At 40.9% G+C, this 22943-nt stretch overlaps 1 protein-coding gene across 1 annotated transcript in view; it reads left to right on the top strand.

The window, feature by feature from the left end:
- The window catches only part of EPSTI1 (epithelial stromal interaction 1), a 51348-nt gene extending 39230 nt beyond the window's left edge, over positions 1 to 12118 (top strand). Inside the window, exons 9-12 of the mRNA XM_009463110.2 lie at positions 1535 to 1608; positions 3819 to 3924; positions 9978 to 10010; positions 11488 to 12118. Coding sequence (XP_009461385.1) covers positions 1535 to 1608; positions 3819 to 3924; positions 9978 to 9998 — 201 coding nt within the window. The 3' untranslated portion in view covers positions 9999 to 10010; positions 11488 to 12118. The remainder of the gene's footprint in view (positions 1 to 1534; positions 1609 to 3818; positions 3925 to 9977; positions 10011 to 11487) is intronic.
- The last annotated feature ends 10825 nt before the right edge of the window (positions 12119 to 22943 follow it).

The following is a 22943-nucleotide window of genomic DNA, read 5'->3' as shown; positions in this document are numbered from 1 at the left end:
TTACTACATGGTTCCAAGTGCTCCTTACCTTCACAGTTGCTGCTACCTATTGCGCAGAGTAATGTACTACTTGCAAATGTACTGTAAATAATATGTATTTTAAAGGCTCCAATAATTGTCCCTCAGATATATGTTGGCTCATTTCTACTTCAAACTAATATTTATTAAATTAATTGTGAATTCTGTCTTGTGTGTACCTCCTAGCACAGTGTAGCTATAAAACTTAGAGCTATCGTCAGTTCCCTTTTTTTTTCCAGAACAGGTTTTAGTATGTATTGCTTGATTTAGAAATTTTCAGTACGCTTTGAAGACCACATCATATACACACAATATATTTCAGAACATTACTCCAAGAGAGGACTCAGCATATTGGAAAGTCAGATACTGGGTTTTAATTTTCAGGTTGAATAGTTATTTAAAACAGTGAAAATTAAGGTTGGCTTTTTTATTTCTTAATCCTGTTTCTTCTTTTAGGGCTAGACAAATATTGATACACAACACATTCGCAGTTATTGATTTTCTTCATACATTTATTGCATAGTTTTTATTTAATGTTCCACTTAAATTGATTTTTTTTAAAAAACTTTTGTGGTTCCATTCAGTTATTGAAGCTTTTATCTAACCGCATCATTTTATTTTAGTTCCTATTCCTACTGCTGCTCTGTTGCTATGGAAAATATGAAAGATGGGTCTGTTCCTATCCCTTCCCCCTCACCCTGCAAGCCAAATTTTCTTTGCAGAGAAATCTGCATCTTCAATTCTTGGGTGCATTGCAGGGAGCAAGAGACAGACAAACAAGCACACATGCAGAGCAGTCATACTAGCTGTGTTTCCTTCACAGTCCTAGCTAAAATTGCATAACCAAACTCTCCTCTGAAAAGAATTCCCTTTGACACTGTTTATATACCTTAATATTACGTAACATAAGGATGGTAGGCTGCTGCAACATTGGGAGCTTGCACACGCTTTCACCACGCCAATGGGTACCATTTGCCTTTCCCTCACCGTTGGGGGAGCCCCAGGGAGCTGGAGGTGACACACCAGGCCACATACTCCTGTTCTCGTCTTCTCCTCACGCTCCACAGAGGCAGGAGGCGAAGGGCATGTCTCCTTCGTATCCTACGGGCGCAACGGCTGTGTCTGCTCCTGCTAAATGACTTCAGCTGTCTTCCCCCTTGGACCCACAGAGAAATTCAAACCAAGGGGAATTGAGGCCATTGGGGCAAGGGGAAGCAGACTGGTGTCTGGCATACCCCTTTAAATGTAGGACTAAATGTCTGAATCCTGTAACTTCCCACTTTTTAAGGCACAAACAAAACTCATCCAGTGCAATGCTGAACAGAAAAATGAGCTAAGTTTTTAACATAGTGCTGTCACCTAAATAAAATGCTGCTGAGAGAAGTTCTGGGAATGACACATGGCTCTAGCTGAAGTGAACACCTTGTGAAATTAATTGGGTTTGCAACATAGGCATGTTAATTAAAAGTAAGTTTGTTGGTTTTGGGTTTTTTTTTTTCACTTTTATCATTCCCAGGCTGAATTAATGGAATTTAAACAAAAGCAGGAAGAGGAAGCCAGGACAAGAGCACATCAAAATGAACAGAGGAGGTATGATGCGAAAATGCAGAATACACTTTAATTGAATTCCTATCTGGAAAGGGTCTCAAAATTGCAGGCATTCATGCTTTAGAAGACAATTGCAATGAGGATCTCTGACCTCGCCTCTGGTTTAACTTTGCCTTCAAATGAGCCACTAATATCCGTCATTACAACTTCTCACTGTAATGCAGTATGACCCAGAGTGCCTTTTTCACTTTATTTATTCTATCAGCGTAAGATACAGCATAGGGTAGATACTATTAGTAGTTTCATGGGTAATTACTAGTACAGTAGTTTCAGCTGGGAAACATTTTATTTATTTATCTATCGATCTATTTATTTCTACTTTATTTTACAATGGGCTACTTTGTCCATGCCACATTTTGTGGTTGACTGTCACTGAGGTTAACAGGCAGAGCTAAACGTGGGATTTGATATCAACACAGATAGAAGCTGCAGTGCAGCAAGGCCCTTCTGCAGTTGCATTGCTTCGCGCCCCGGGCTGTGCCCCACTGCTGTGCCCTCTCTGTGCTCAGCGGTTCTAATCTTGCACTTCTGTCACTTAACTGACTTTCCATTATCTTGAAGCACAGCTTTATTCTCAGCTTTGTTTTCTGCTGGTAAAAAGAAACAATGCCCAGGCTTAAAAATAAAAACACCATTTGTTTCTTTTTTTATATCATTAGGGAAATATTAAAAAATTACTTCTGTAGGCAACCACTCTCCATATTGTTTTCATTTCTTTTTTTTCTCTAGCAAAGATATTGAGATAATTACCCATAGAAGTTAATGAAGGGTTTTTGATTCAGTCTATCTCATGTCCCTAGATAGAAATAATGGAGTATCTTGCATTTTACATCATTTTTACCAACAGTATTGTAAAACATTGAAAGAACAGTCATGTCTAAGCATGTGTGTCAGTCCTAAGCATTAATAGGGGGAAAAAAGAAACAGTTTTCAGAAGGTTTAAAAATATTTAAAACAGATTGAGGAAAAGTGTATTTGTATTTGTGCATGCTTTCCAGATTGATAGAGCAGTACAAGAAAATGCTAGAGCTGATTTCAGAGCTGGATGGTAGGGAAAGTTCTGGGGGTTCTTGTCGATGGCAAGTTGAACATGAGCCAACAGTGTGCCCTGGCAGCCAAGAGGGCCAACTGTGTCCTGGGGTGCATCAAGCACTGTATTGCTCGCCGGTCGAGGGAGGTGATTGTCCCGCTCTACTCTGCACTGGTGCAGCCTCATCTTGAGTACTGTGTGCAGTTCTGGGCCCCACAGTACAAAAAGGATATGAAGCTACTAGAGAGTGTCCAGAGGAGAGCCATGAAGATGGTGAAGGGTTTAGAGGGGAAGCTTTATGAGGAGCGGCTGAAGTCACTTGGTCTGTTCAGCCTGGAGAAGAGGAGACTGAGGGGAGACCTCATCACGGTCTACAGCTTCCTCATAAGGGGAAGAGGAGGGGCAGGTGCTGATCTCTTCTCCCTGGTGACCAATGATAGGACCCGAGGGAAGCGCAGGAAGCTATGCCAGGGGAGGTTTAGGTTGGACATTAGGAAAAGGTTATTCACCCAGAGGGTGGTGGAGCACTGGAACAAGTTCCCCCGGGAGGTAGTCACAGCGCCAAGCCTGACAACATTCAATAAGCATTTGGACAATGCCCTCAGACATATAGTGTGAATTTTGGGGTTGTCCTATGCAGGGACAGGAGTTGGACTCAACGATCCTTGTGGGTCCCTTCCAACTCAGGACATTCTATGATTCTATGAAAGTTGTCAGCTACACAAATTGTCTCTATTAGTAACAAGCTTAAGTGGGTTTTTTCATTGGCATTAGGAAATCAGTACTTCTAGAAACTTTCCTTGTGTACTGAAGGCTGAAAGACTACCTAAGGTGAATTGTCAAAATAGCTAACCTCCCTGATAAGGTGGGTGGTGGTATGCAGGTCATCTTTCTATGGAGAATTTTGGTGCATTTCTCACAGTAGCCGAGGTATGCCTTTTAATCACAATGGACTGATCACAGGATAACACCCCTCGTGAACTGAAAATGAAATCCACCCCATCTCATGCCTGTCAGTGGTTATGCAGCACAGCTTGAAAAACATAGGAAGATGAGTATTGAACTGAGAATAGGGAAAGCCACTCACAAAATGTTATATTTCACAAGCCTGTGAACTCCTCAGCTACCTTCAACCATTATTCATTTTTTGTTGTATTTTAAGGGTAAATAATGCTTTCCTTGACCGACTCCAGAACAAAACGCAACCTAATAGCATCTACCAACCTGGATATTCTGAGAGTCTGGACTACCTCAGGAACAGTGCCTGGGTAAGTTTTTGGGTACAGAACGTGGAAGCAACAAGGTTGTTTAAAAGTTTACTTTTTCCCCAGATATTATTATGCATCTGTGTATGTTTAGCCTGCCTGACAGAACTTACAGTCCTGGCTGGCTGTCTACAATAGCTTTTAAGAAGAAATCCTGTCTTAAATATAAACTGTTCAAATGGGAGGAGGAAGGAACAGCTGCTCTTGCAGCAGAACTCAGTGGCTTTGCATTGAAGGTACTTACTGCAAGGAACCACATCCAAGGTACTTCTTTAAGTTCAGAATGAGGGTAGTGAAACCATAAGGAATTGTTTTGAAAGTCTTTAAATGAAAGATGTTTGGAAGTGCTGTAAACATTTCAATATGATATGAAATTGGAGGGGAAAAATCCCATGAAAGGTACAGCTGTTCACTTTTTACCCATATAAAATTATGAAAAAGAAGACCCAACTGCATCCAATTTAAAATATATAGTATTTGTAAGGATTCTTTGAAGAAAAGATATCTTGACTGTAGCCTATTAAATATCCATTAATTTTTTTCAGCTATCCTAATGAAGCATTAATATGACTGTTATTTAGAATTGCACTCCTCAGTGTAAAACAAAAATTATGTAGTATTCCCATCATGGAAATTTCCATTAGGTTGAAATTCCATTACTGAGAGGACCCTAGTGCAGAAATGGAAGATTTACAAAGACTGAGCAGCAAAGGGATGAGAGTCTAAGAGAATTTAGTGAATATGCCAGTTTAGAGAAAGGTGTTTAGTTGATAAACCAGAAAAGCTTGAATTGGATTAGACTGTCTGGTGAGGTTGTGTATATTGGCAGATGAATGCTGGGAAGACTTGGGTTCAAGCATCTATGAAGTCAAGGCATGATTAAGAAGCAAATATTCTTGCTGATGGAGTTTTCCATATACTGGAAGTGGAAAAAGGAGTGTCTTAATCACTACAAGCTTTGGGCAAGCCCTGGGCCATGGCAGAGGGCTCAGGAACCTTGGACTGAGGCCACCTTTGAGCATAGCAGTTGTGGTGGGTTGACCATGGCTAGATGCCAGGTGCCCACTAAAGCCTCTCTATCACTCCTCTCCTCAGCTGGACAGAGGAGAGAAAATATAATGAAAGGCTCATGGGTCGAGATAAGAACAGGGAGACATCAGTCACCAATTATCATCATGGGCAAAACAGACTCAACTTGAGGAAATTAGTTTACTTACCAATCAAATCAGAGAAAGGTAATGAGAAAATAAAAACTAAATCTTAAAATGCCTTTCCCCACCCCTCCCTTCTTCCTGGGCTTAACTTTACTCCCAATTTCTCTACCTCTTCCCCTCCAGCAGCACAGGGGGACGGGGAATGGGGATTGTAGTCGGTTCATCACACATTGTCTCTGCCGCTCCTTCCTCCTCAGGGGGAGGACTCCTCACACTCTTCCCCTGCTCCAGCATGGGGTCCCTCCCACGGGAGACAGTCCTCCATTAACTTCTCCAAAGTGAGTCCTTCCCATGGGCTGCAGTTCTTCATGAACTGCTCCAGTGTGGGCCCCTTCCATAGGGTGCAGTCCTTCAGGAACAGACTGCTCCAGCGTGGGTCCTCCATAGGGTTACAAGTCCTGCCAGAAAACCTGCTCCAGCACAGGCTTCTCTCTCCATGGGTCCACAGGTCCTGCCAGGAGCCTGCTCCAGCACAGGCTTCCCACAGGGTCACAGCCACCTTCAGACATTCACCTGCTCTGGCGTGGGGTCCTCCAGGGGCTGCAGGTGGATATCTGCTCCACCATTAACCTCCATGGGCTTCAGGGGGGCAGCCTGCCTCACCATGGTCTTCACCAGGGGCTGCAGGGGAATCTCTGCTCTGGCACCTGGAGCACCTCCTCCCCCTCCTTCTTCACTGACCTTGGTGTCTGCAGAGTTGCTCCTCTCACAGATTCTCACTCTTCTCTCCAGCTGCATTTGCGCAGTTCTTTTTTTTGCCCTTCTTAAATACGTTACCCAAAGGTTCTACCACCGTTGCTGATGGGCTCGGCCTTGGCCAGTGGTGGGTCCATCTTGGAGCCATCTGGCACTGGCTCTATTGGACATGGGGGAAGCTTCTAGCAGCTTCTCACAGAAGCCACCACCTGTAGCATCCCCACTACCAAAATCCTGCCATGCAAACCCAATACAGCAGTTCTCTTGGTCTTGCTGGGAGGAGGCAGGACGTGCCAGCTCAACCTCCCGTAAGGTTTGCAGGCAGCTGTTTGGAGAACCAGTTGGTTAGAGGCTTTACTGTTAAGGCCTGTATCATATACCAGGCAATCCAGGTGTTGTTGGAAGCCAAACTACAGATGTCCAGGCTGATAAAAGAATCTTAGTAAGAGAGCACTCTGTATGGCAGGCCTGAACCATCTCCTGAAGGATCACATGTGTGCAGATAGCAGAATTAGAGACTTCAGGTAGGACAGAGCTGATTGATTGACACCTAATAAGGGGCAAAAGGTAAAGTCTGCTGGATGGGGTCTGGTTAACAGAGGCAGCAAGGACAGAAATTATTTTTATTTCACTTTGTGTCCTTTATGCCAATTTGTAAACTGTTTCCTGATAAACTCAAAAGAAAAGGTGTGACACAGCCAAGATACCCAATATCTGAACTTAGCATCTCTATCAAAGTGCCTGCTATCAATCACCACTGAAAACCTTGCCATTGTCTGCAGAGGGAGCAGGGTTTTGCCTTTAGCCAGATGCCATATGTCCTCTTCCACAGGGCAGGTGTTGGTACCACTCTGTGACGTACGCTGCCAATCTATGCTTTTTTTTTTTAATATATAGTCAAAGAGTGCAACAACACAAATGCAATAAAACCCTGTGTGTAGAAGTGATAAATTTCCTACTCTGATGTTTACTTAATGGCTCCCAAGGAGCCTGCCTTCTGTTGGGTAATGCTAGATTATCCATTTTTCCTTTATGCTATGATGTGAGATTTGAAGACTAAACAAAGCAGGGAAAGAATAAACTGTGAAAGAATATGTTATCATGGAAAGGAATTAAAAATGAGTATCAGTAACAAGAACAAGAAAGAAAAAATTCTCTCAAAAGATAGGCTGGAGGCTGCAACCTCAGTGTTTTTGATTATACCAAAATTCTTCTCCCTTCCCTTGGGATTTTAAACAAAAAGAACTGAACTCCAGGTGGGGCTTGCAAGTCATGTAGTCTGCAGCATGTCGTTTTACATTACAAGGGAGCTAACTGAAGCAGGTTAGACTATATACTGAGATTAAAAGAAATTAAAAAGGTTCCCAAAGTTAAGACCTGCAGGTAATTTTTGAGCCTGCTCTGTCTGTGCAATGGCAGTGAAAAGGAAATGTTTGTTCTCTTTCCCACTTCTTTTTTTCGTGTTTGAACTCTTTACAGTCACAACAGCCTCAGACTTAACAGAAACTGAACATCGCACCATGTTGTTGATATACCTGCTGTATTTTTCACTGTTCTTTCTATTAGCTTGTTTTCCTAAGGAAATGAAGTTTGTATGATCACGCTGTCTGTCTACATGTAATAATGTTTTCAACCTGCCATCCAATCTTAGCCAAATTTGAAAGGAGTATAAGTCTCAAAATTAAGTTTCTGTGCATTTTGTGAAAAGCAATGGCTGACAGAGGAGAGACCCCAAAACTGCCTCACTCTGAGGGGTGGTGGGAAGGACCTAGACACTCTGTGTGTTGTTCGACTGCAGCCCTCCAGCCGACCAGCATGGGCACAGCTCGAGAGCAGCTGCAGCTCTGCCCTGTTTTCCTGGGGGCTAGGGGATGCAAAAGGGGACACGAATATCACAGGGGACATGGAGAGGAGGGGGGAAAGGCAAATTTATTGTGTGCATTTAGGCAGGGGAGGGGAGAGCAGTTACATTGCCCAATTGTCCCCTAATCGATAGGAAACCGGTTTTCATTAATTCATCTGCCCTCCAGACATCTTGTGTTTTATTAGGAATATTTATAAGCTGTTATTTCAAGAAGGGTCTTTGTGAAATTAATCTTTTCTCCCTTTTAGATTATAAATGCCAGGGCGCTCTCTGGGTGGTTGTGTGGTTTCCTTTTTTAATGGGAAGACAAATTAATGAATTTCCACTTCCCTCTGTAAGCTACTGCACACTTGAGAGAGCATCGAGTCTTGTTGTATGCTGTCAACAAAGTTTTGATGTCCTTTGCTCTGCCATTATCTCTAACATAAGGATAAACCTTTTAGGATAGGAGGGTAAAAAAATAACACTTGTGATTTCGACATCAAAGTTTAATCAATAAGATTTAATCCTTACTCAGCTGGGACCTATGACTGAGACAGCATGTGTTGACTGTAATGGCACAAATGGTCAATTGTATTTAAATATTAAAACACTTCTATTTTTACAAAAGACTAACTTTAAAACAGTTGCACATTTTTATATTCACTCCCTCATGAGATTTGCCCAAATTCAAGTATGGAGGGATTTGCAGAGGCCAAGTGCTAATGCATGGCAAGCCTGTAACAGAGCCCTTGTTTATTTTTTGCATGGAAACGGAGCACTGCCAAGGACCCTTTTGTCTATTCTATTAACGGGGAGAGGTCACGTGGTGAACATATGAAATTTATATGTCTGCTCTTCTTTAATGAAATACTAGTTGTCTTGTTGAAACTCTCTGAGCTATAGTAAACCCAGAATCTAGAAGGCAACATGACATATTACACATTCCCGTTTCATGTCTCTGTTACACCCGGCGTCATGCATAAGAATGAGAAATGCTCTCTCAGATGCTGACTCTGCTCTTTCAGTGGATGCATAATTCTAGATGTTTGTTATGGGAAGCAACTCTGCCCTGAATACACACGTGCAGTGTGACAGTAAACCCCATTCTCTTCCTTTCCCATATGCAGAACAGGAACTCGATGGATGCTGGATAAATCTGTTTTGAGGAAACATGATTTATGGATAAAACTACTTTAAATAAACACGGTTTGTGGGTTAGCACTTGGTTTAGTTCTTGTAGCATGATCCATGGGAATGTTTCTTTGGAGTCTCAACCAGCACTTGATTTATGCTATTTGCTACCAATTTGAGAGGAAGCATGTAATGAGGTTTACTGTTGCACAGCAAAGAACCATAGCTCAGAGGTCCCTGAAGTTACAAGGCCAGCATGCATGCTACAGTTTTCCATACACTATTAGTCTTTAATGCAGATTTTCATGAACTTTTTGGTGGATAAATGCTGGTTTCCCAGCACAAAGAAAAAGCTTTTATTCAACATAGGAATACTGAGAATAGAATATTTATATGAGAATGTTCCAGAGTGCAATCCACAATGGTTACGTTTGTTTTAACGAAGAATGTAGCTTGCTAACTTAGCTTTAACCTGGTTAGTCTATGTACAATCTGAGTTGGGAAGATTATTGAATTTTTTCCTAAAACTGGTTGTTTTGCGTTTTTTTGACTGAGAGTAATGTGCTTGTCTTTCCTGGCAGAAGGACGGCAGAAAATAAACAAACTACTCAGCAGAAGTATCAGCATCGACATAGGGACCTCGGATGAGTAGGTCCAGGCATGCTGTAGCTGAGTTTAATGACTTACCTCTGACAAGGCAGTCAAACAGCACATGCAGATGTGTTCTGCCTGGCTTGACTTTGAGCTCAATCGTTCTTTCCTTTGAAAATCTCATCCTGAAAGAATAGTGGGAATCTGGGGAGGAACGGAAGAAACTTTTCACTCTTTCAAATTGTGTGAGATCAAGAAAGGATTGAGGCACCTGAAGATATTTGGAACACTTCTAGATTGATTTTTTTCAGGCAAAACCAAGATATGTTTATCTCCTGAGTCGATACATCCTGCTATTCATATTGAGTTCAAATCCAAGAAATATTTATTGCTAGAACTGGAATCTTGCAGAAAGGTTTACTTGTTATTTTAAGTGGAGTTTCAAAAGACAGGAAAAGGCACCAAGTAATCAAAAAAGTTCCACACAATTGGATAGCCATAATTCCTTGCATAAATATGTGATTGTACTGTACATTGTACATTGTACTGTACTAATGTATTTTTTTTCTTTTATCCAGGAGTCAAACTACTTGGAATAAAGGAGGAGAAAGGTAAGAATAATGAATTTGTTTGTTCTTTTTAGTACCAACGCTGGTGTTAATTTAGCTTCATATTTGACATTTAATTATGAAAGCTTATGTGGTTTAATTCTCAAGTAATATGAGAGGGGACCTTAAAATAAATGTTTGGGGCCATGCAATGGCACATACCTATTCTGAAACACATTCTTTCTTAAAGAACTCCATAACATGTATTTCAAGTCAGAGGAAGCACTGATGGCATGGAAGGCATCTGCTGGGGGTGCCTTGATATTTAGGCTAAAACCTCAGTACAGCCACATTCTCTGTGTCATGGACTGTGAGTGGATAAACCTGAGCAGCTGAGGAATGTGGCTGGAAATGCAGGAGGCAACTGCAAACTTTCAGTGGTCTTAAGTGAAAGAGGATGACTTTGTTGCAGGCTGTGTCCTTCCTGCCATTTCCCATGAGCACAAAGGGAAACTATTCGTACCAGTGGAGGCTGTTGGTAAAACACCACAATCGAATCAGAGAAATCAGGCCCTCTGTTTTCAAATGACCTTTTCATAGGGCTCATTGCACCTATGTTCTTTTCTGAAAGGGGTTTCCTACTCTAATTCCCAGTTCCAATATAAAGATTTGTGCAGAGCCTTTACTTCTAGGCTTGGAGACTTTTTAAGCAAGTTTGGGTACTGACACACATTATTCTTGCCTTAGGAGATGGCTTTGACATAACTTTTTTTTTTTTTTTTGAGAGCTAGGGTTTTCTAAAGAGGAATTTAAAAAAATCAAACTTAAAAAAGCTCCTTAAAAAAGCTGTCAACCCTTCTCCCACAAATGCAGATATTCTTCTGTGACTTTCTTCCTCACTTTCTGTTCCACCAGTTATTTCAGTATTTTTGCAGCAGGGTTGTATTCTGAAGACGATACATAAATAATATTGTTAGCCTCCCATAAATCGTCTTTTCAGTTTTATGAGGAGTAAAATTGTTATTAAAAATTAACTCAAATTCACTAAAGAAATGACAATGAGCAGATAAAGGCAAGTCCCCATAGGGGAAGAAATGGCCATCTTTTGCACGCCACAATACTATTAGGTTTTGTAAACTGTGAGCAGCTGAAGGAGTTCAATGCATTGGATTCTTTGTTTTTCCCAATATCTACAATACCAATAATATATTTACATGTGAACTGTACAAGAATTATGGATGGGTGTACTTTTTTCAGCCTTGTTTTACGGTTGTTTTGAAAACACATGTCAGCTTGCTACATTAATATATTGTTCAAAGAGTTATGAATATGTCTGCAGATAATTAGGACATATTGTGAATTAAATTTACAAAAAGATAGAAATCCCTTCATGAAGGCTTTACATAATTAAAAGCTAAAACCTGTTGGAAGAAAAGGGAGACTTATTTCCCAGTGGACTTAATCCTAAAGAAGTTGACTTTGATTTTTTTTTCTTCTGCAAAAGATAATTTTTAATTCTGTTTTCTCCCTCTTGTTACAGGGTATTGGAGAAATATTCACTTTTATCTGGCCTAGGCCAAATGACCTCGTAAAAGCTCCAAGAAAGCGCTCTTTTATCATTGTGATTTTTTGTTCTTACCCTGACTTCAGCTTCACACCCACTTCATGAGCAATCTGCAGAGGCTGGTTTCTAGCTGTCATTATTCCACATATTTGAAGCAGCTGATTATGAAAGTCCTATTTAATTTTTAATAAGAGAATGTGTCATTTTTTTTCATAAATTGTTTTGCCTCTTGCAGAATGTAATTATGCCAGTCTTTGGGATCTCAGAAAAAAAAGACATTAGTGGCTGCGGAAGCTACAGTAATATCTGTGTTTACTTGCTGCTCTGTACCCAGGCAAAAACATGTCAGAGACTTGAACTAAAGAAGCAGGTAGAGAGTTTTCTTTTGGGATGGGAAGGAGAAGTGTTGCTGGTTTGGGTTGTGTTGTGTTGTGTTTTGTTTTGTTTTGTTTTGGTGGGGATTTTGTGGAATTGTTTTAATATTCTATTCAACAGCAGACACTCAAGAAGAAACAGATGTCTGTATTGTAGACAGGATCTTTTAAATATGTTCTTAGAAAAATACGATGCATGAAAGAAATAAAACTTGAAATAACACTGAAATTTATTCGATCTCTCCCACAACTTTTGTGATATGATATACCAGTTTTTCACTTTGCCTGCTTTACCTTGGTAACTTCTGTTACACGAGTGGGGAAAACTACTGCTTTAGTTTCTTGCTTTTCTCTGTCCCTCTAGTCTAATGGAATTTAATTTATATCTCCCTGTTTCTACAGATGACAACATTTTAATGCTTTCTGAAAGTCAGATGCATGACCGAGATATTTTTAAAGGAAAAGAAGGGTCCACAGTACCTGTTAGATAAACCATACAGACAAGAAAAAGTATCATCTGCGGCCTTTACAAGTACATCTTAGGCAAAGTTAAAGGTTTCCTGAGCAGTTTTTTTCAGTGTGTAGCCATGCCACGATATTTTTCCATCACCCTTGCAATATGGAAACTTCATAATGGATCACCTAAAGTTTTCTTCTGAACCGTGGATGTTGCTATGATCGCTTTCCCCTCTGAGACTTTCTATAGTTGCCCTTGACTCTCTTTGCCTCAAAGAATTACTCAAATCTCTCATACTACTAGCTAGCTGTTGTTAATAGGAAATGCTGGAGATCTTGGTAATGCTCTGTGGTTTAGCTTTTTTTTAAGTATCTGACACTGGGAAAATTCCTTGGGAAGACTTTTGCACAGCTACACAATGGCACTGCATTGCAGGTGGTACTTGGCTGTGCTATTGTACTGCTGCTTTAGAAATTAAATTTACACCTCCCTCCAAGAACTTCCTCTCCCAGCCTCCCTTAGTAGATATCAGGGCTGGGGCTAAATGTCTGCAGAGTAGGATAAATGCACATGTATGCACACGTATTTTAAGGACATGTCTTTGCTTTAATCAGATCCTTGTATTGTACTCTAATCAGACTAAGACTTGTAGGTGGTCTTTTTGAAGTAGTGAACTTGCAGCCTCTCTGCACTTGACCTACGATACTCCTAGACCCTGCTGGGAAAGGCTGAGTGGGAGAGGAAGTCACCATGGTCACTGACAAGTTAAAATTCAGTGTGATAGTGTTGCTGTGTTTCTACATCCAAAGAAAAAGAAGAACTTTTTATTAACCTGCTACTTTCACATTCAGGAACAGTGATGGCAAGTCACCTTGAGCAACCTCTTCCATTAAGCTTGTCTGCTTTCTTTTGGCTGTCTTCAAAGATGAAAGTTGATCACGATCTTCAAAGTGCTTCCCCTTATCCAGCATTTCAATCTCTTATTTGAAATGCTCTCTACAAACTATTTCAGACATTAACTATTCCAGCCCTTTTTAATGGCGAAGTATCTGAATTTTTCCTCTCCTATCTTTCTGAACAGAACAAACAAATCTATATATAAGAACAGTGGCCCAGGAAGTGTCTTTGAGAGCCATGGCCTGCAATGGAGATGATAAGAAGTTACACGCATCCACAAATTGATGTTAGCAGGATGTCTGGAAAATGCTGTTATCCTGTCAGAAATCTTCCAGTATCTCAGAATTACCACTCCCCACACACGCATCCTGCCCAAACTTTAAGCTTGAAAGCAAAGGGATGTTATGATGTCTCTTTAAAGGGGTTATAATGAAATGAACTGACAATAGACTGGGAAAATGGCTTCATGTCTGTCCAGAGTTAGGAACTGATAGTTGGGTGTGTTTGCTATCTACCTGTTAGAGTAAACCTTTGATAAAGGTTTCCAAATACAAATAGGTTCCTCTAGTTATAACTTACACTGAGAGAATTAATTATCTATTATGCGGTGGCATAAAACCAGTTTTTATTAATATATAACAGTAAATGGAGCTTGGTTTTCTTGTTTTCAAAGTTGTTGTTGTCTCAATATAATCTGCACTGATGATGCTGTTTCAGAAACAAACCTTCCAACAGGGAGTGGTATGGGGCTGGAAGTTACAAGAGGAAACCCCCTTGTTTTTTCATTGCTGAGACAAATTCATTTTAACTAACTGACTAAACCATTATGATCAGCTATTCTGAATTCCGATATAACTTGACAGCAAGATTCCTATGTTTAGATTTTATGGTCTGCCTAAATCAGAAACTGTTCCTATGAAGAAATGCAATGTTTGTTTAAGGACTTACAAGACTGCTTCTCCATTATGTACCTGAAAGTTGTTTCAAAGGTTTAACTATCCTTGCTTTAAAAAATATCTGCCTGACTCCTAGTTCAAACTTGCCAAGTTTCAGGTATCTGTTATTGAATTTTCTTAACCACTTGCCTGGTAAATTAAAGAGTTTTCTGCTCTTGGGACTCTTCTTTTTTTCAATGTGCGTATTTAGATAGCTTCATTCAATTTGCAGTCCTTGTTCAGATTTTATTCTTAAAAATATCCCAGATTTACAGAAAGACTTGGATGCGATAGGATTTGGTATAATTTTATCTTCTTTTTAGTATATGCCACACTGCCCAGACACTGAGGCAGAATATTATTAGCCACTAGAAAGGGAGCTTATCCATAGCTTACATTTTACAGTACTCATCCATGTTCAGTTCATGCTTCTGCTTCAAGAAATCCAAATCCCTGTCTCCTGTTTTGGAGAATATCTTAACCACTGGGCTCTTTAGGGTAGTTCTCAGCACCCAGGCTGTGATGGCTCTTCTGCTTTATGCAAAAAGAACAGAAATTCATGTGAAGTGAGAAGGCATATGGCTTTATCTAGCCCAAGAGCTGGATGTTCCTGCTGTGGCTCATGCCATGACTCTGCTCCCCATCATAGTCTTCCCTAAGGGCTCCCTCACATTGCGCACTCACTCCTTTACACTTCCAGATATATGTTTTCTCTAGTCTTGCTCCTGGAGTACAGACTCTCTGGCAGAAATCCTTTTCGCTCCCTCTGTTAAGCATTCCTCCTCCTTTCCCTTCAGTCATGCCCCCTTTCTTGTTAAATCCGTCTGCTTCACCAGCTGAAATGAATCAGGTGTCTGTAATCCATGGATTCTTCTTTGGCACTCTTGACTCCATCAGCAGACTCTTTCTCTGGTATATCTTATTGAAGAACAAATGGACAAAATACTATTGCTATTTGCTGCTTCAACTTAACTTTTTTCTTTTGCAATCATTTCTCTCTCCTTTCTGAGAGGCAGCTGTGTTTTCCTGACTCCTCTGTATGTCCCCTACTTATCCCATCTTTTCCCATATTGGTGTGGGGCTGCATTAGGAAGAGCATTGCCAGTGGGTCAAGGGAGGTGATCCTTCCCCTCTACTCAGCACTGGTGAGACAAATCTGGATTGCTGGGTTGAGTACTGGGCTCCCCAGTACAAGACACATGGACATGCTGGAGTGAGTCCAGCAAAGGACCAAGACGATGATGAAGGGACTGGATCATCTTTGATATGAGGACAGACTGAGAGAGCTGGGACTGTTCAGCCTGGAGAATATAAAGCTCAGAGGAATCTTATCTGTGTGGGTAAATATTAGAAGAGGGGGAGTAAAGGAGATGGATCCAGGCTCTTATTGGTGCCCAACGACAGGCCAAGAGGCAATGGGCACAAGCTAAAATATAGAAAATTCTGTCTAAACACACAACACTCCCTTTCTTTTTTTTTACTGTGAGGATGATCAGGCACTGGCACAGGTTGCCCAGAGAGGCTGCTGAGTCCCCATCCTTGGAGATATTCAAAACCAAACTGGACAGTCCTGAGCAACCTTCTGTAAGTGACCCTGCTCTGAGCAGGGAGATTGGACTAGATGACCTTCACTAGGTGCCTATGAACCTCACCTGTCCTGCAGTGGTCTCCTAATCTGTCCATAGCTATTTTCATCTTCTGCTACCACTCATTTCTTGCCTCAGCCTGCATTTTCCACTTTCAGCTCACAATCCAAGAAAGAGTTGTTGTTTCACCCTGCAGACATAAACCAAAATTTTTGTGCCCCAATTAATTTTAGCTGCTTCCAACCCTCTTTTTTAAAATTTTGTAACTTGTTTACAATAATTCTACACTTTTTAAATTAATTTTTTAAGAAGTAGCTTAAATCAATATCTCAAATTATTTCTTTTTATCTAAATCGTGGAGTCGACCCTTTGTCTTCATCCTCCTTTCTTGTTAGCAACAGCTAGTCCTGGTCCTCTTGCGCTCTGCCCATGGTGGCTCTCCTCCAGCTCTCTACTTGCTTCCTCGGGCAGCTCTGGATAGCTCTGCAGGACCCTGGATGCCAGCTTCAGCGCATCTGAGGTCTGAACTGCTCGCTTCCCTCCCTCACCTGTGGAGGAGGAACCTGTAAGTGCCTCATGTTATCTGAAATAAACACTTTCTCTTGTCCTGGCCTTAAAGAGTCACCTCAGTCCCAGCAATCATGGGCACACACTCAGCAGATGCTGACACTGTTAGTAGAGGGGAAGCATTCGCTGTGACTGGGGCTGGGTAGAAATGCAAGCTTGAAAATGAGGGAAAATTCACTTGAGCTCATTCAGTCTCTCATTAAAGGCTTTCCAAATTTCAAACTGTTCTAGGGATCTCATCTGAACTCTCTCCAGTCTGCTCTCATTAAAAAAGAGTAAGTTTTTTCCTTGCCAACATTAATTCATTTTTTGTTTCACTTACAGCCCACATTCCCTGTTCCTAGCTGTTTGATCTTTGCATCTAGCACTTTAATTAAAAGAAGGCAAGCCCAGATTTTCCTGCTGTCTGGACCTCTCTCTAGAAGCTATCTTTCTCTCTCATTCAGTTAGTGCCAACCACAGCCTTTACCACCAATTTCTCTTGCCTTCCTTCTCAATCCATGAACTCCCCTGAGCTACATTTGGATAAGAACACTCTACCAGAAATGTTATTTTTGAAAGATCATTCCCACTTAGTATTTTATTTTAAAATCTCTCTAGTAAAATTTTTATTTGCTTACCTAGACATTGAAGTTTGAATATTTTTTTTTTTAATGAGAAAGTCATATGGCCTTATACTCTGCTATTTTAACAAATGCACATTTTATCAGAGTAGTAATCCCACCAAAAATGCAACTTATTTATCTTTAAAGTTTTATCTTTCATTAAACCATGTTGTCTGGCATTAATTATGCTGTTCACCCTTAATTCTTTATTGAGCACATCCTATTTTGCCTTCCTGAGATTTTGCCCTGAGTAAGCATTAAATTGACAGACCTATAGTTAAATTTCAGCACATTATCCTTTGGAAATATTGAAAAATCTGTTTCCTGTCTTCTCTGTTCAATCTTTTGGACAGTCACCATATCTCAGAGGACTTACCCAGTATCCTACTTTGAAAACAGCAGTTTAACAATCTCATCAGTCAATACGTCTACAGCCAATGGTCCAATTTTTCTGCTTTGTTGATATTTAGTAACCCACTGCTTTACTAAAGGAATAAAAAATATATATTTCCCTATTCTAAACTGGGAATAGTCATCTGTCTGTTTCCCAAAAATAAATAAGAATTTATTTTATTACCAGAAGTGAGGATTTTGCACTTTTGCCTCCTCTTTGGCACAGTGTTTGTCATTGAGGTAATCTGTGGGGGTGGCAGAGTTTCTTTGGTGGTGCTCCTTGTCTTAGATACTTTGGCCTCTGCCTGGAGTGGGATGTTGCCCTGGAGGTAGGCACGTAGTAGCAGTAGCCCCCAAAATGACCCTGGCCCCTTAACAAGGGACATGCTGCAGTGCCAATGATTGCCAAACTCCTCTTGGGTTACAGATGTTCCCAAAGACTCTGTTTTCGCAAGCCATGGTATATGACTGGTGACTGATGAAGAAGCAGGGGATCTCATTTTTGTAAAATTTTTGGAAAATAGCAGATAAGATTTGGTAACCACCCTCCATATTTACTCCACCGAGGAAAAGGTTAAATCTTGGATTACAAGGGTAAAAACAAAGTTATAAAAAGAGGAAAATAACAAATGCAGTCTTGGTGTATCCCTAATACCAAAGCTGTCATCTAACTGTCACTTCAAAGCCTTGAGTAACACTATGGCCCAGCAGCCAAGAGGAAAACAGCCAGGTCTACTCTTCATTACCGTCCCCTCAGTTACAGCCAAAAGTTTTCTGGTTTGTTCAATTGCATTTGTTCAATGCAAAACCAGAAAAAAAGCATTTCTCACCTTGAGAATCTACAATTTCCTCCTTAATGTAGAGTACCCTATGCTTTTTCAGTTTTGCTCTGCTTTTGTGGAGAGACTCTATTGCTATTGACTCTCTTTTCTGGAACAAAAAAAGAAAAGGTTCAAAAGGCTTGTTGGAATGCGTGTATCTTGATTTGTATTTCTTTTGTCGATCTACACAACTGAATTGCTTCCTCCTTCTTCATGGAGAGTCTGGGAAATAGGTGTTGTGCTGTTGTAGCACATCTTGAAGGTCAGCAATTGCTAGCACAGCAAAGCAGAGACTAGAGCCTTCAGTCCTAGAAATTGGACTACTTTTCATTCACGTACCTGATCCAACCCCATTTAAACAAATCAACAAGACTTGCTACAATGATCTAATCTGGACCTTTTAAGGTTAAGGTAAGTGGATGTAATACGAAGGTGTAATATATGAGGAAGTTTCTTAGGTAAATTTCACCTATTTTGCCCAATTTCTTTTTAACTGGAATAAAATGGAAAAAAAAAACCAAACAAAAAAACCCCAACAAACAAACCCCAAATCACCAAACCAAAGTAAAACAAACTCTCTTTTTTTTTTTTTTTTCCTCCCATTTCTTCTACCGAGAAGAAATGGTTGCATTTGATAGGCTGGAATTTTTTTGGGAATAGCTTTTTTTTTATGTGACTTTTCAGAAGTTCTGCAGTGCCTTGTCACACTGGATCAATTCTGATGAATTCTCTGTTCTCTTGAACTTTTATGTTTTCTATATGTGAGATCAAAACTCAAAGTGCCAATTACTTTACTCTTTAAATCAATGTCTCTCTTGGCTCTCCTTCAAAAAAAGACTGTATGAAGCAGTGATTCATTCTGCTTTCTCTGTTTAATCTGGGAAAATGCATTGCTTGCTCTTTGTACCCTGGCAGTTGTCTCCAGCAGAAGGCAATGGGAAATATTGGAATTGAAATAGGTTAAACTGATAGGAAAGAAACCCAACCATAAAGATAAAATAATTTAATTAACAGATTCAATGTAATTATTGCCTTACAAGTTGCAGCTCCTTTTGACTTCAAGTGGGATAGCCAGCACTTGGGTTGCCCGCACATTAGCTCTCTGGTGTCACAAAATGGACAGCTTTTAAGACTTGGGATTGGGTCTATGAGCTCATGAATAAGTACTGAAAACAAAAGCTACTGTGTCAGCATTTTGCAAAATATATGATTCATAGAAGATATCTTTCTTACTGGTTCTCTTTTCAGTTTAACATAGGTAATGGTAATCTTCTAATAGCAGTCTTCTAATTTTGAGAAGCAGAATAAACTGAAAAGGTAGGTGGAGTACAAATATGGAGGTGGTACAAATAGACCACGTATTAGGTTTGTAGTTTGCATGTGGAGAGGAGAAGTGAACACAAATTGGTCCTGCAGGAGCAGTTTATTTTCTGTTCCAAGGAGTGTCTTTACTGAGGGAAGGATTCAGTTTTCTGAACTGTCTGGAGAGCAGATCTGTGCAGCCATCTGGTAGGGAATCTTTGACACCTAAGATGAATCAGCCTCTGAGGATGTCTGTCTATCTTTGCTGTCTATGGAGAGAACACAAATGATCACCACGGACTATATGTTCCTAATTTTTGGGTGACGTGAATTCCAACTATAACAGCCTAAGCACCAAGAAAAGTGATTTACTTGCAGCGTATTCCCATAGTTACAACTATATGGGTAGTCCTGGGGCCTTTTTAAAAAATTGCTTTCACAAATAAAAGCAAGGGTTTTCCACAAGGTTACAGTATGCCACACTTCAGTCTATCAGTTATCACAAATCAGTCTTTAAGGCAAATATAGGGATCGCAGTTTAAAATGGAGGCCTTGGTACTCATTGATATCTCTTAGCTGAAATTATATGTTGATATTTGTGGCTGCAGAAGCTTAAGGGTTGTTGAAGGGTCAACTGAGATTAGAAGCCCATTGTATGAGTACACAGTGCTGTGCATTGCTGTTTACTGAGGGTCCCTGACCCGAAAAGGCTTTGTTTAAACAGACAAGGAAAGGGTAGGGGAAAAAAGGGATATAATATAGGAACAGAGTGATGGCTAGCAAACAACAAATTAGTTCTCTGATACATTTTTTAAGTTATTTAATTCTTCAGAAGTTCATTAGAGAAGATTAGCTAAACAAAGCAAATAAGGGAAGGTGAAAGGGAACCTGGGGTTGAAGGAGGGTGATTAGTGAGGGGCAAAAGAGAGCAGGGAAAAGGCAGGAGCATGTAGCAGAAGTGAAGCAGTTGTGGAGACAGTGTGTGAGCAGCCAGCCAGCTTAAAAGCTTTTGTGGTCCCAGGAAAGCGGCATCTCCCTACTACTGCCCTCCATTGAGTCCACAGGGCTTGAGGGGCAGAAATAAATTACTCTGGGGACAAAACGTACAGAGAGAAATGGCTCAGGGCATCATGGTTGTGCTAGAGGTGGAGAGGTACCACTCAATAGCTCTGGAGTGGGATTGCCAGGAGGGAGCTCTGACTGTGGCTAAGTGGCATCTTTCTATTTCTTCCCTTTCTATGGCTTGCAGAGGTGCCTCTGCCCCTGATGGGCTTTCATTCACATCCCAACTAGGAGGCACCTAGGCAGGGTCAGGCCTTGAGAAAATGATGTGCTATGACTTTGTTGTTGCTAAGGAAGCTTTTCATCCCTGAGCCACCTTGCTTCACTCTAGGTTGCTGTTTGTCAGCCATCTGTTTGAGGGAGACGACAACACCCATAAATACCTAGTACCAGTACTGAGGTTTATGTCACTTGATACACTATTTCACCCTAAAGTCAATGTAGACCACACAGGCCTCTAAGATACCTTGAATCTGACAGCATTTTAAATAAATAGGTATGGTCAGATCATAAAGAGGGGTAAATCAGCATAACCTCAGTGCAATTGGGTCCTTTAAACTGCACATGAATTACATATCTCGGTGAAAGCAATCCTGAGCAGCTGAGTGTCAGCCATTGTGAGGGAGCTGCACAGCTGGCTCCAGGCAGGCTGGGGGGATTCGCAGACACCTCCTATGGCAGATTGGACTGGCAACAGACTTAATCCTGGGAACCCTTTCAGCGAGCTGCAGCCTATTGCTACCGCATCTCCTTGCACCTCCTAAACACACCAACTGTGATTCCGCTGCGGGTGCCAAAGCAATGCGGTCGTGCACATCAGTAAAGAAGATATTGGAGATGCCCGGTAGGGACAGCAATATGCCAAGCCACTGCCTGATCCCAGTTACAGCTAAAGCCCACAGATGAAGGCAGAACCAGCTCACTGTGTTTAATTGCAAAAGGACATTAACTGCAGAGCTGTGAGGCCAAATATTTGGCTGTTATGTTCAACCCTTCCACATGTCAGGGAAAAAGGCCAGTAGTACTATGTGCTAACAGCTTCCAGTAGTGATGAGTTAGTCTTTTCCTTGGTCACTTCCTTGCTAATGGATCTATGAAGTGTTTTCCTACTATAATAAGGTACAGTTAGCCTGTCAAAGGTGGTCCTCTGTGCCAAAGCCTGTTCAAATAGGTTCTACAAATATTTTGTTCAACAATTTCCCCAACCTCCCAGCAAATGGTTAATCATTCATTCACCAAAGGTTGCACTCCTCAAGTGTTAAGGGGCCAGTAAAAGTCTACCATAAACTTTTATAACGAGCTTCCGTACTGAGTAGCCAGCAGTCTCACTTTCTCTGTTCCCTGGTCTTGCATGTGTATGGATCAGACCCAGCCTGTTCTGGGGTGCCCACGTCTGTCGCTAGGAATAGCTCATGCTGGAATTTATTAATCCACTTTTCTCAGCTCTGCCACCTCGGTCAGCACTGCAGCATTAGTTGTGTTCGCTCAGTTCTTCCACTCCTTATTGAGTGATGATTACATCTGAGCAGCGGGGACCGGTGAGTCATCAAAGGGTATAAATTCCAGGCTCTGTTTAAATGTTAAAAAGGTGGTAAATGCATGATATATGAACTGCTGAAATCTTCTACAGTTGGGAAAGCAGTATGCTATAAACAGGATTTATTTTCAATATATTAAAAATTTCTTGAGTATCCCGCTGATAAATATCACAAGGGGCTGTATTCTTATTGTGCTGTAATTAAAATGAATGTTTCAAAAATGCCTGCCCTCAGGCTGACGATAACGACAGTGGAAACAGGTGAGGAAAATAAAAGTTAATGAAACCGGACCAGAGTTAAGAGATGTCACAAAACTGACTTTATTCCATATGTGCACAAGTTCCATTTAGAAATATTTAATAGTAAGCATATAACTATTATTACACTCATAAATTAATCTTTGCTGACAGTGAATGGTTCATTAATGGTTACTCAGAGTCAGAGTTTAACACCAAGCATACAGCTTGCCAAAACCTTTCAGCTCAGGGACAACAATATTCAGAAGATGACAGTGACGAATATCGCACACATTTAATCCAAAAAGTCTTTGGATGCAGCTCCGTGTTCTTTCGAGGGGCACCTCCAGACAGCTTTCCAGTGGAAGTGCAGGCCTGGGTGCCCCACAGGGCTCCCCCCATAGCGCAGGGGAGGCTGTGCAATCAAGTGTGCCTATAGCATTGGCATTAAGTCTGTTGCCAGCCCGCTCTGCCATTGGGGTGGCTGGAAGGCATCCATATGTCTGGGAACTGAGCAAGTCAGGGAGCACCGTATGTTCCTGCCTGCTCTTTAAAAAAAAAAAAAAAAAAAGAAGAAGAAAAAACAACAAAAAAGTGTTGGTTCACTCTTTGGGCAGGGATTAGCTTTTGATATTCTTAGTTTCATCACTAGCAGAAGA

This window comes from Nipponia nippon, unplaced genomic scaffold (assembly GCF_047370975.1).
Source record: "Nipponia nippon isolate SJK-2023a ecotype South Korea unplaced genomic scaffold, ASM4737097v1 scaffold_2, whole genome shotgun sequence".
Taxonomy (NCBI): Eukaryota; Metazoa; Chordata; class Aves; order Pelecaniformes; family Threskiornithidae; genus Nipponia; species Nipponia nippon.
Note: the sequence above shows the minus strand (reverse complement) of the source record. Positions and strands in the feature narration are given on the sequence as shown.